This window comes from Entelurus aequoreus, linkage group LG11 (assembly GCF_033978785.1).
Source record: "Entelurus aequoreus isolate RoL-2023_Sb linkage group LG11, RoL_Eaeq_v1.1, whole genome shotgun sequence".
NCBI lineage: Eukaryota > Metazoa > Chordata > Actinopteri > Syngnathiformes > Syngnathidae > Entelurus > Entelurus aequoreus.
Genome location: NC_084741.1, coordinates 60,418,021 through 60,432,290, shown reverse-complemented (window position 1 = coordinate 60,432,290; position 14,270 = coordinate 60,418,021). Strand labels below are relative to the sequence as shown.

Below are 14,270 nucleotides of genomic sequence, written 5' to 3'. Positions count from 1 at the left end.
ATCTTTCATCTTTCTAAAACTGATTGGCGGCTTACTCTATGGATTTCTAGTACATATGTCATTTAATGCAGCATATACACATAAAAGCTGCACACACATAAATAATTTATATTTTTAAAAAATCTTTTAAAGACTCCGACATAAACACAAAAGTCATGCATTAAGCAGTTTTGAGCTTTGTCAGTGTGGTGTGCTACGATAATATCAACACAGTACAACACACAGATGACACTTATGTCCCACCACGGAGCCAGACTCTAGCCCTCCAAGTCCGCAATCTCATTTGAACAAACATGAACTAGACGGGTGGGCGTATCAATCTAAATATATATAGTACCGATACCAAGGTGGATATTGGAAAGGACTGATACCAGCGTGGAAGCATCGATATTTTTGTTGCATATTGTCTTCTTTACATCTAACAACTTACTCGATTTTCCTCACAGACATTATGCAAGGGCAGCGTCTCTTCTTCCCTGTCAGTAAAAACAGCATTATTTTTAACAAATATTTAGATTACTATTAGATTAATATTTAATTCTATTTGCAAAGCATACTTTTCCTGTGTTCTCATAATCATAATCAACCAACAAGAGGCACATTTACAAAATTATTCATGATCATGACTAAGGCTATCTTCAAATAGTCGGAGATACGACGATTCGCTTCTGAGGATTCTGAATCCTCAGAATCGTTGTAGGGAGGCGACTTAACACCTGCTGAAGCCCCTGCATACAGCAGGGTGTGTTGGGAGGATATATTGATTGCATTTACCATCATGTCTTCTTTGGGCTGTATACTGTAACTAGGGCTGCAACTAACGATTCATTTGATAATCGATTAATCTGTCGATTATTACTTCGATTAGTCGATTAATAATCGGATAAAAGAGACAAACTACATTTCTATCCTTTCCAGTATTTTATTGGAAAAAAAACAGCATACTGGCACCATACTTATTTCGATTATTGTTTCTCAGCTGTTTGTACATGTTGTAGTTTATAAATAAAGGTTTATTTAAAAAAAAAATTCAAAAAAAAAAAAAAAGCCTCTGCGCATGCGCATAGCATAGATCCAACGAATCGATGACTAAATTAATCGTCAACTATTTTTATAATCAATTTTAATCGATTAGTTGTTGCAGCCCTAATTGTAACGATATTTTTGTGTGCAGACAAATAGTTTTTAGAGAGTAATAGATACATCTTAATTTCAACTGTCACTTTAGACTCAGAGCGGTTGCTCCTTACTGCTGTTACGTCACATCTCTAAAAATCGCTGGTGTGTCTTGGCTTTCCACATTTCAGTCGGACTGATCACTGGAAATTGGACACGGTGCAAGCGCCGGGACACCCGTTGTAGCTCTCCTCTTGAAAAATGGAATTATACTTCTGCTGGTTCAAATATGGAAACTTTTTTACAACTTTTACTTCCTCTAATTAGTCAAGTTTGATGTTTTCTTGGCGCTGTGCACCAGAGCAGACCTCACAAACTGTGGATTAGCCATTTTTTTAGGTGGAAAAAATTGCAAATTAGATCTTTGTTTTGTTCAGTTTAATGAAAGACTGAATTCTTTTTTATAAGTACCTTTAATTAATAATGTAAGTGCTAAAGCACATCCATGTGACGTTACTGACACTTCAGTATACACTACTTCATATCACCATCTGTTTATTTGTCTTTAAAAAAAAATTGAAACGATGGTCAACGATGCGCAAAATCTAACGAATCAGATTTGACTATGAAAATCCATAGTCAAAAACAGCCCTAATCATGACGTTTTAAGTAAAAAAGTGTCGGCATATGCATCCGTTTGGGCGATATTAGACCTATATTTACTTGGTATCAGATCGATACAACAATTTACAGTATCGCCCACCGCTGGTGATCTAACAAAATCAAAGAAGGAGCATAGCAACCAACCACCATAGCAATGAGCACAACAACAGGAAAACAGGCAATAGAAGATATTGGAGAGGAGAGAATGACGATAGTCTTGGGACTATTTTTGTGTAAAAAAAAAAAATCCCAAACTTAAAAAGAAAAGACAGTGGAAAAAGTCATGGAGACAGCGTGAACACAGACTTTATAATCTACGGAGCGGGGTAAAAAGGAGTATATTCTCAACAAAGTAGCTGCAATCCATTTATTAAGTTTTTGATTGGCTACTTTTCGTACCAAGTCACGACTCACAGAACGATACATATTACACACACTACACACAGGAAGATCAAAACTGCTCAATGCCTGATGTTTTTATCATTATATGTTGGGTTTGTATCAGATAAAAAAAATCTTGAAAATCTTTGTATAGGTGTACCAGCCTTAAGTTTCATGGAGCTGGTGCATCGATCCCCATTTTAACTACACAATCCACACACTGAAAATATGCTTTTAAAATACATGAATGGATGGATAGTTCTAAAAAATACGTGTTAAAACCTTTGGAGGCTCACTGAGACAAAAATGCAAGTTGTGCTGACCTAGCCTTTAATGAGACATACTGAGAAGCTGCTAACAGCCTGTATCCATATGAGAGATGGAGCCTAGGAAAAGAGGAGGGCAAGAAGCAAAGCACTGAAAGGGCCCCATGAGAGTAGACACACCAGAGATCCTTTAAGGCACGGAGCAGGAGCTTCTCCCTTTGCTTTTAATTGCAAGGAAGGTTTGGCATATTCTGTAACCCTCTGCAGCCAATTAAAGTGGATGACCAGCACTTGCTCACAATATGATAGACTAGAATGAGGATCTGCGAGGTAGTGATGAATTCCTTAGAGGGCACTTAGTTAAAAACACATCACTTTTGCCAGGAGCAGGAACCAACAATTAACTGAAGCACTTCAGTTCCGTCAGCTATTCAGTTTGTACACATTGAAAAAAAAAAAGATAAGCATTAGGGAGGGACTGCTGGGGGTTTGTTTTGGAGAAGGAATCTTGCCTTTGAATGTGTAGTATGGAAGTCAATTTGAGGTGTTAGTCAATTAACTTGGCTGTGATAGGGCTGTAGCTATTTAAAGCCAGTGATGATTTCAAAATGATGACAGCTCAGAAAACCGTGTAAACCACCACTAAAATGGCTAGTTAAGCTGTAGAAAAATAGAGACTAAACGGGTGGGAGGTGGTGGGACTCAAGAGTCCCAAATTCTCATGGACTTGCCTTATGTGTCTTTGCAAGGGGAATGTGAGACTGGTTACAGTTTTAATAGGAACGCGTTAATTAATCCAAATTCAGAATAGAGTACCAAGCCTGTGGAGGAATCATCATCCCACCAGAGCAGCTGTTAAACACTCAGCTTTGCTCGATCTTTGAAACAGAAAATAGAAAGCTGCCTAGTGCTGGGGAGCATTAAAAAGACTAATTTGAAGTCCAGTCTGCACGAGCTAAGTCTCAGTGTGTTGTCATAAAATTGGCAGGTTTAACCTGGGAATTGATGTCGGTACTCAGTGGTACCAATGTTCTGTACTTTTGTGCACGTGAATAAATGGTAATTAATACAATCAAATTTCGTATGAAACATTTAAAAAAGAGCTGGTCATGATAACTGTGCTGTCCAGTTGTTAAATCTTGTTTTCTTATTAAATTTCTGTGTCTCATTTGCAAGTATTATACAGTAAAGGGACTCATTACCTCCCTGCTTGACACTCAGCATCAAGGGTTGGAATTGGGGGTTAAATCACCAAAAATGATTCCCGGGCGCAGCCACCGCTGCTGCTCACTGCTCCCCTCACCTCCCAGGGGGTGATCAAGGGTGATGGGTCAAATGCAGAGAATAATTTCGCCACACCAATCATTGGTACTTTAACTTTTTAAACTTTGCATTATGTTGCAATTCCACGATGTTAGATGGCAGTAGTGTATTGGCTATAATGTACTGCCTAACTAGTCTTTGCCATGAAGCTGTTTGTGCCAGTCTATTCTTAGGATGCACCCTACAAAGTCTTTGTACTAAAAGTATTGCACTTATTACACACCAGATGTTTGATTGTAACATAGACCTTTGTCGAAGTTTTCATTACCAAATTTTAAAGTGTTTAAGTCGCAATTTAAAATCGCTAATAATAATTAGCAGCATGTATATTACAAAGCCAGTGTAAATTAGCATCAAGCTAGCGCATTCTGAAAAAGCGGAGCCTTACTTTTCGTTCGGACATTTTCTATCAGGCATACTTGCTTTGTTGACATAGAAAATTGCAACTTTACCTAGACGCAATTTGGCCGAGTCTGCTCTGAGTGCAGCTTCGGTGCTTGTTTCCTCGCCAAGTGTTTTAGCCGGCGATTAGTCTGCAACCGGAAATTACGTCAACAAAGCTATCGAGATATGGCACCCTTTGATTGCACTGATATACAGTAGTCTTGAAGGAATTTGATCAATGCCTATGAAACTACAAAATTAAGATATTTTTGTTCACGTCTTGTTGTTGCTGCTTTTCTCTGCTCTGAGTTGCAGTGTCACGAGCTGCACACCTGCAATTAGTGTGCAAATCTGGCCTTTGTATGCCCTACTTGGCAGCAATTAGACGCTGGACTGTCTTTTGTTCCAGCATCAGTGAGGCTTCGCCTTCTTGTTCTGTATAATCTGTTTCTGGGGTACTTTTGCCCTGGTTTAGTTTATGCGGCTTTGCTCTGTTCTTCCTAGTTACTTTGGTGTTGTTTATGCTGTTGTATTCACGTTAATGTGCACATTTGTACTAAAAACATCTAAAAGTCGTCCTTTGTCCCCTTCTGCCTTGGAATCAGCCCCGCCACCTTGTGACAAGGTGTTTTATATTCTAGCTATATATTCTTTATCAACATAACTGGTGGAGATTATGAGAAATGCAGTGCTATTTTACACCACTGCGCCACCACAGTTTTATAACCATAACTGTTAGAAATACATGAGTGGCAATTTGTATCTCTAAAAGGTCAGGATATGGAACTCAGCTCTTGAAATATGTGAAAAATACTTGGTTAAAATACTTTCACGTGGTGACAAGAATTCATATTTTAACCTGCTTCATTCAAATATGTGCAAAATGAGTAAAAGACATAGGACTCAGACAGTATTCCCTCACAAAAAAGTACACTGGTTTCACGTCTAGTTTTACAATTGCTTAATATAAGATATTGTTGTTTATATTGCCATCAGGCAATATCTAATTGCATAAGAATTGTACAGCCCCTTTTTATTTATGTAATCCCTAAAATGAATGTCCTGGGACTGGTATTTAACCATCACTGCTTCCTTTGATATTGTAATTAAATTATGTTAAAATGTGATGTTTCTTAAATAAAATAAAAAACAGTATGTGGACATACCAGTGTGCTATTCTCGTTACCCATCTCAATCTTGCCTTCGAAAGGTCCCCACGTTGTTCCCACAGGCATCTGTAGACGGCTGTGGACCCGGCGCTCGCCATCCTTGAGGTATGCGTCCAGGTCTCCTGAAAACACACACAACCGTAAGCGGTTAACCACACTGCTCCATCTATCCCAGAAGTTACCCTTCCGAATTACATTGACACTTATTATTTTTTCTGCATAAACACACATTTGCCATCATAAGATTACCTCCTTGCGGATCAAAATTTAAAGGTTGAAGCTAAGCAGTTTCAAAACGGATAAGCAAATGAATCGAGCATCCATCTGATGGTGTTCCTCAGGCACATCATGCACTAACATGAGTTGAAAGGTGTCTTCTGTTAAAATAATCTCTATGAGACACTGCAGGCATCTGGCTAGTGGCAGGACTATTTTTGTAATTCCAGTAAGGCAGGGGCCTTGTTAGTGCTGTACAGCACTCTAGTTAATTAACAGTAAAACCGGATAGCAGTGTTAGTACTACCGGTGCTCACCCTCCTGACACCCCCAGCTATCTTATCTTGTAGATTGAGTGTACATTTAGGGATAGTGTTTAATCAAATTGTTATGCTGAACTACAAGGCAGGCTGTTGCATAGTTTACTGAGGGTGATGACCCTCTGTTGGGGCACATATTTGTGGGTTGTACAGCGAAATACAGCTCTCGTTGTATATAAATCTCTATCTGGTTGTCATGAAAATAAGTTAGAGGTATTTTTCAGAGATCAACCTCAAGTTCTGTGGTGTTAGAATGTTTTAGACATTAGTAGCTCAGAAATAACAGATCAAAATAAAGTCCAAGCATTGTTCATTGTGACAGTTTCATCAATCAACTGAGATTTTAGAGCTCAGAGTCTGCAATAATTAAAACGTCATCAATACTTGACAAGGAGTGGATTGGACTTGATTGACAGAATTGTCTAGTTCGAACCCCTGACTCTGGTCTAGATCATTCCAATCTAATAACACAAACAAAACCATAAATTGTTCATGGTTAACTAAAATATGATTGTGGCTAGGGATTATTGCCTTGTAATGCCGATGAAAAACGACATTATGCTCTGGCTGACACTGTATTTATTTGTAGCGAATGATTTAAATGAGCACGGTGGCACTGGGTTTAGTGCATGTGCCTCACAATACGAAGGTCCTGAGCAGTCCTGGGTTCAATCCCGGGCTCGGGATCTTTCTGTGTGGAGTTTGCATGTTCTCCCCGTGACTGCGTGGGTTCTCTCCGGGTACTCCGGCTTCCTCCCACCGCCAAAAAAATGCACCTGGGGATAGGTAGATTGGCAACACTAAATTGGCCCTAGTGTGTGAATGTGAGTGTGAATGTTGTCTGTCCATCTGTGTTGGCCCTGTGATGAGGTGGCGACTTGTCCGGGGTGTACCCCACCTTCCGCCCGAGTGTAGCTGGGATGGGCTCCAGCACCCCCCGCGACCCCAAAAAGGGACAAGTGGTAGAAAATGGATGGATGGATGGATTTAAATGAGTAGTAGATATTAGATTTTGCTTTTGTTTACCGTATTTTCCGGACTACTTTTTTCCTACGCTGTGAACCCTGCGGCATATAAAATGGTGTGGCTAATTTATGGATTTTTCTTCATTAGCCGCTATAATGGTTTGTGTTCAACAAATCTGTGTTATTGTTTGCGCTATGGCGCCATCTTTTGGACGAGTTTGCTCACTGCAGGTGCTCCGGATCGAAAATGTACTACCTGTTTTGTGCCTTAAATTGGAGGTATATCCTATTTCGTCTACTATTTGGCTATAGCGTTTCTGATCGAAAGGATTCTTCATTCATCACTCCAAGCAACATTTGTAAGTTTTATAATATACCTAAAACAATTCATACTTACTAAACCGTCCCATGTGTGATGTCTGTAGGAGTGTTTTTATGCATATTTGTACATGCTATCATACTGTAACCAAACTAGCGTCGTTAGCATTAGTGAATATGCTAACACGTTTTCATGGGTCTGTGTTAGTTTTATTGACTAAAATCGCTTTCTTTTTGTATTGTTTCAGTTTCGGAAATTCACTAAAACGTAACTGTGGAGTTATTGAGTCTGTTTAGCTAATTGGAGAGCTCGCTTTTGCAGCCAGTTGGTTCATGACGACTTCTGTTTTGTTTGATCAGCCTTTTTACTGCTGTGTGACAGGCACCAGTTGGAAACAATTAAGTTATCTAAATAAACATTTACAAAATATTTTGTACCTGAATATAGCTGTGGCTAATGGTCATGTGGCTAATATATGTAAACATATTTATTTATTCAAAAATGTGTTGGGTGCGGCTTGAATACCAGTGTGATCTATGGCCCCGAAAGTACGGGAGTGTATTGTGTACTATTGACTTTGTTTTGCTCAGAAAATTGTACGTAATAAAAGAGAATATGGGATTGGTTTAAATATTGTGTCAATATTGTTAAAACTGTCAATAGGGTTCACCATAAACACATTGAAAAAATGACAGTTCATACATGTCATTGGTATTGGTATTGGCTAATCTCATTTATGGATGATCTGTATTGGAATCGATAGCATAAAACCCTGATTGGAATATCCTTAATAGTAGTGACAGATGGCGTAAGTAAGTAACATACATTTTTTTACAGAATCTTTAAAAAAACATTTACAGAATCTTTCTTTCTAAATAACTCATTTCACAATGTATATAACTGTGGCTTATAGTCCGTAGATGAGAAATCATGGCTCACGGCTCTCCATTCTCGGTGCTTAATTTAGTGTTTTGTATGTTTTGTTTTTGTGTGGAAACACCACAGTATGTTGGGTGAATCCTACATACAGTCCCCAGGAATTACTGTGTTTGGGATTACGCTGCGGAGTGCGCACCACGATCACGTCCTCTCCAACGCCAGATCCATTGGGAATAAGATCGACGAGCTGAGACTACAGATCGCAGCCGACAAGTGTTGCAGTGACTATAGTTTTGTGCTAATAACAGAGACCTGGCTACAACCATCCATACCGGACTCGGCTATCGGGCTAGCAGGCCACACGCTCCACCACTACGACAGGAACGGCGACTCCGGTAAGAGCAGAGGAGGGGGGTTGTGCATCTACACCAACAACAGCTGGTGCAGAAATGCAGAGACTGTGGACATTCATTGTTCCTTGGACTTGGAATATTTGACCGTGAGATGCAGAACCTTCTATCGGCCGTGTGAATTTACCGTCGTCTTTGTAATGGCTGTCTACATACCACCCGATGCTAATGCTAACATAGCTTTGGGGGAGCTATACAAATCAGTTAGCAGCCAGCAGAGCTCTTATCCTGACGCAGTGCACATAGCAGGGGAGACTCTATAACCATGCTGAACTGAAGACACTACTCCCCAGATTCAGTCAGCATGTCAAGTGTGCCACGAGAGGAGCAAACACGTTGGACAAATGTTATGTATCCAAAAAGGCTATAGAGCAAGACAACTACCACATCTGGGTCTTTCAGATCACATGTCCATTCTGCTGATTCCTACATACACCCCCCTCAGGAAGAGTGAAACCCCAACCATAAGAACTGTAAAAACATGGCCAAAAGGTACACTACACCAGCTGCAGGACTGCTTTGAGAGCACAGATTGGAGTGTGTTTGAACACCAGGACCTAATGGAGGACACCAGATCTGTGCTAGCCTACATCACCTTCTGCGTTGATAGTGTCACTGTTGACAAACATCTCCGAGAGTACTCCAACCAGAAACCCTGGATGACTAAAGAGGTGAAAGCACTGATGAGGCATCGCAATGTTGCTTTCAGGTCCGGGGATGGAGTGCAGTACAGCGCAGCCAGAGCCGACCTAAAGAGGGGCATCAGAGAGGCCAAGGCAGCATGGAAGGTTGAGGACCACATGGCCAACAACAACACATGCCAGGTGTGGCAGGGATTCCAGCACTTTAACCACTTCAAGTCCAGTACCTCTGCACTAGCAGAGGAGCTGAACTACTTCTTTGCAAGTTTCGAGGTGGAAGGACACCAGCAAGTGGTAGCTCGACCAAGAAATCTTATGGTGAGGTGCACACTGAAAGCCCTGAACCCCAGGAAGGCCACTGGATCAGACAGCGTAACTGGCAGGGTCCTCAAAGAGTGTGCAGACCAGCTGGTTGGGGTCTTTATCAGAATTGTCAATGAGTCACTGTCCCAGTCCCTTATCCCATCATGCCTGAAGTCTGCCAAAATCATTCCGCTGCTCAAAAAGACCTCCATCAGCAGTCTTAACGACTACAGACCAGTTCCTCTGACACCCGGGGCCATGAAGTGTTTTGAGAAATTAATTCGACGTCACATAATTTCCTGTCTCCCATCCACACTTGACCCACTGCAATTTGCATACAGAGATAAATAGATAGACAGAGGATGTCATCTGCACAGCGCTTCATACCACCATCTCCCACCTGGAATTGCAGGGGCGTTATGCTAGGCTGCTCTTTGTCGACTCCAGCTCTGCCTTCCACAGCATACTCCCAGACAGACTAACTGCCAAGCTGCACAAGGTTGTGAACTGAGTCCTCTCGTTTACACTCTGTGCACCCACGACTGCATCACCTCTCACCCAGGAAATGCTATCGTCAAATTTGCAGATGACACTACTTCAGTGGGACTGATCTCTGGAGGCGGTGAGATGCCGTACAGGGAGTGGGTTCAGAGACTGGTGAGGTGGTGTGCTAAAAATAACCTGGACCTCAACATCTGTAATACAAAGGAGGTGATTGTGGACTACAGGAAAAGGAAGACTGATGTGCAGTCCATCCACATAAACGGGGAGTATGTGGAGAGGGTGCCAAGCTTTAAGTTCTTGAGCGTGCATATGGATGCACACCTCAAATGGAGCTCCAACACCTCGACGGTCGTGTAGAGGGCCCAACAGCGGCTCTACTTCCTGAGGATCCTCAGGAGGATCAACTTGAAGAGAGAGCTGCTGACTGTCTTCTACCGCTGCTCCTTTGAGAGTGTGCTGACGTACTGTATCTCTGTGTGGTTGGCCAGCTGCACCGTGGCACACAAAAAGGCACTTCAGAGGATCATCTACATTTCCCAAAAATCATTGGGCACCCTCTCCCCTCCCTACAGACCTCCATAGCCCCCGTTGTTTCAAGAGGGCATACAGCATTTTAAATGACAGTACACATCCAGGACACCGGATGTTTCAGCTGCTGTCATTGGGCAGAAGATTCAGGGTGCTGAAAACATGAACAAATAGACTGAGGGACAGTTTTTATAACCGGGCCATAGTCCTGTTAAATACAAACATGTGACTGTGAAATTGTGTGATTTCATGCACAAGTGCAATCCGCAACGTTGTTAATATAACTTGTTTTAATGTGTGCAATAACATGCTGCAATGTCAAGTGTATACAATTACAGTTTATTTATTTATTTATATTTTTTGTTCTAAGATTTGGTGGGTGCAGCTTATATACCGGTGTGCTCTACAGTCCGTAAAATACAGTAAGTAAGATCAACTGAAGAATGCAGAACAATTTTTCCCAGCTCTTTGTTGCTAGGCAGAGTTCATTTGGCTCTGTCAATTATATGCCAGTCATGCTCTGTCGTTGGAATGGCAAAGTAGAGGCTGGATATAGAGCCGGCAATATGAAGTCAGACACGCAAACAACAGAGAAATACATCACAAACCTGCACAAAAAAGATTACAATCGACATTAAAGGCCTACTGAAATGATTTTTTTTTTATTTAAACGGGGATAGCAGATCCATTCTATGTGTCATCCTTGATCATTTCGCAATATTGCCATATTTTTGCTGAAAGAATTTAGTATAGAACAACGACGATAAAGTTCGCAACTTTTGGTCGCTGATAAAAAAACGCCTTGCCTATACTGGAAGTAGCGTGACGTCACAGGAGGAAGGATTCCTCACAATTCCCCGTTGTTTACAATGGAGCGAGAGATTCGGACCGAGAAAGCGACGATTACCCCATTAATTTGAGCGAGGATGAAAGATTCGTGGATGAGGAACGTTAGAGTGAAGGACTAGAGAGGCAGTGCAGGTTGTATCTTTTTTCGCTCTGACCGTAACTTAGGTACAAGGTCTCATTGGATTACACACACTCTCCTTTTTCTATTGTGGATCACGGATTTGTATTTTAAACCACCTCGGATACTATATCCTCTTGAAAATGAGAGTCGAGAACGCGAAATGGACATTCACAGTGACTTTTATCTCCACGACAATACATCGTTGACGCACTTTAGCTACTGAGCTAACGTGATAGCATCGGGCTCAAATGCAGATAGAAACAAAATTAAAGAAACCCTGACTGGAAGGATAGACAGAAGATCAACGATACTATTAAACCATGAACATGTAAATACACGGTTAATAATTTCCAGCTTGGCGAAGCTTAACAATTGAAGCTAACTAACTTAGCTACGGAGCTAACGTGATAGCATCAGGCTCAAATGCAGATAGAAACAAAATAAAAAAAAAACCCTGACTGGAAGGATAGACAGAAGATCAACAATACTATTAAACCATGAACATGTAAATACACAGTTAATAATTTCCAGCTTGGCGAAGCTTAACAATTGAAGCTAACTACAGAGCGGTGGCGGCGGGCGTTGTAGCTTTCGGCGACACCCCGGCCGCCATCAGAGTCGGCAAGAAACATATATTTCCCCAAAGTTACGTACGTGACATGCACATAGCGACACGCACGTACGGGCAAGCGATCAAATGTTTGGAAGCCAAAGCTGTACTCACGGTAGTGCGTCTGCTATCCAGCTCAAACACAACACAACCTCCTGATTGTGTTGCTGTAGTCCGCTGCTAATACACCGATCGCACCTACAACTTTCTTATTTGCAGTCTCCATTGTCCATTAAACAAATTGCAAAAGGTTCACCAACACAGATGTCCAGAATACTGTGGAATTGTTCGATGAAAACAGAGCAGTTTGTATGGTGACACATTGGGTACGAATACTTCAGTTGCCGTCGTGACGTCACGCGCATACGTCATCATACGTAGACGTTTCCAACCGGAAGTTTAGCGGGAAATTTAAAATTGCACTTAATAAGTTAACCCGGCCATATTGGCATGTGTTGCAATGTTAAGATTTCATCATTGATATATAAACTATCAGACTGCGTGGTCGGTAGTAGTGGGTTTCAGTAGGCCTTTAATATATGTGCATTATTTTATAATTGAAAACTATTTTAATCAATTTCGAAACTGCTCAGTAATATGGATTTTTCCCTTGTCTGGAGTGATTTGAACATTCTGATAGTTGTCACGATGACCTATTTGGCACTGTTCTAATTGTACACCAGATGTGTATCTGCAGAACACTATTGTATCTGCCTGGTGTGATGCAATTGAAAGTTACCCTTTTGTGCTTCCTGCATGCATACAAATAATCAGAGCATCGAAATGCCTTGTTGGGTATGAACAATGCAAGTGTGCTGATTCATCAATTGTGAAAATTTGTAAGACAGTGAAGAATCAAATGTCACACATTATAATTTGCAACAGACTGGCATTTAGTTTTTTAAATAATTATATACATATATTGGTGGATATGTATGCAAAGACATTTAGCAAAATACACGTCCAGCTCATTGTTTCTCTCCTCCTGTCCATGCTGCTGCAGCTCATTATGGAGAAATAATTAAACACTGGTGCACAGCTGGTCGTCATCAGCGAGAGCAACAGCCACCGTTTGATGCATTCTGTTTGTCCTCAGATAAGACTCGCGGCCTTTAACCGCTTGGATGCAAGTTGCTGTTTAGCGCCGCTTGACACGCAGCTCAACCAACCCCTACCCAGCCATCCTTTTTCTTGTTTTTCTTTCCTTTGCCCTTTTCTGTCCTTATTTTTTGGAACGAATACTGAACAGTGTAGATGCAAGCGATGAAGGTTGAGGTGGGTAAGGGGCAATGTGTGTGGTTTGTGGTCCGCCGTGTTTGGGTTCCAGTTGTGTGCATCACACAACAAATGTTGCCTGAGGACCTCGGCGCACAGATGGCTAGTCACAGCTGTTGCAGGTATTTTGGTCTCCAAAAAAAAAAAAAAAAACACCCGTGGATGAATAATGAGTTGACTTCACAAAGTGTCTGTATTTTCCATGTTCACTTTAACATGTTTTGCAATCATCCAAATATCCCTTTTACAAACCCCGTTTCCATATGAGTTGGGAAATTGTGTTAGATGTAAATATAAACGGAATACAATGATTTGCAAATCCTTTTCAACCCATATTCAATGGAATGCACTACAAAGACAAGATATTTGATGTTCAAAGTCATAAACTTTTTTTTTTTTGCAAATAATAATTATCTTAGAATTTCATGGCTGCAACACGTGCCAAAGTAGTTGGGAAAGGGCATGTTCACCACTGTGTTACATGGCCTTTCCTCAATAAACGTTTGGGAACTGAGGAGACACATTTTTTAAGCTTCTCAGGTGGAATTATTTCCCATTCTTGCTTGATGTACAGGTTAAGTTGTTCAACAGTCCGGAGGTCTCCGTTGTGGTATTTTAGGCTTCATAATTCGCCACACATTTTCAATGGGAGACAGGTCTGGACTACAGGCAGGCCAGTCTAGTACCCACACTCTTTTACTATGAAGCCACGTTTATGTAACACGTGGCTTGGCATTGTCTTGCTGAAATAAGCAGGGGCGTCCATGGTCACGTTGCTTGTATGGCAACATATGTTGCTCCAAAACCTGTATGTACCTTTCAGCATTAATGGCGCCTTCACAGATGTGTAAGTTACCCATGTCTTGGGCACTAATACACCCCATACCATCACAAATGCTGGCTTTTCAACTTTGCGCCTATAACAATACGGATGGTTCTTTTCCTCTTTGGTCCGGAGGACACGACGTCCACAGTTTCCAAAAACAATTTGAAATGTGGACTCGTCAGACCACAGAACACTTTTCCAC

At 41.2% G+C, this 14,270-nt stretch overlaps 1 protein-coding gene across 3 annotated transcripts in view; it reads right to left on the bottom strand.

Annotated features, from left to right (window-relative positions):
• Positions 1 to 14,270, bottom strand: part of zfpm2a (zinc finger protein, FOG family member 2a) — a 515,248-nt gene that overhangs the window by 158,647 nt on the left and 342,331 nt on the right. For all 3 annotated transcript variants that reach the window (XM_062063680.1, XM_062063679.1, XM_062063678.1), the window contains one exon: positions 5,300 to 5,424. In XM_062063680.1, the coding sequence (XP_061919664.1) occupies positions 5,300 to 5,424 (125 nt within the window). The remainder of the gene's footprint in view (positions 1 to 5,299; positions 5,425 to 14,270) is intronic.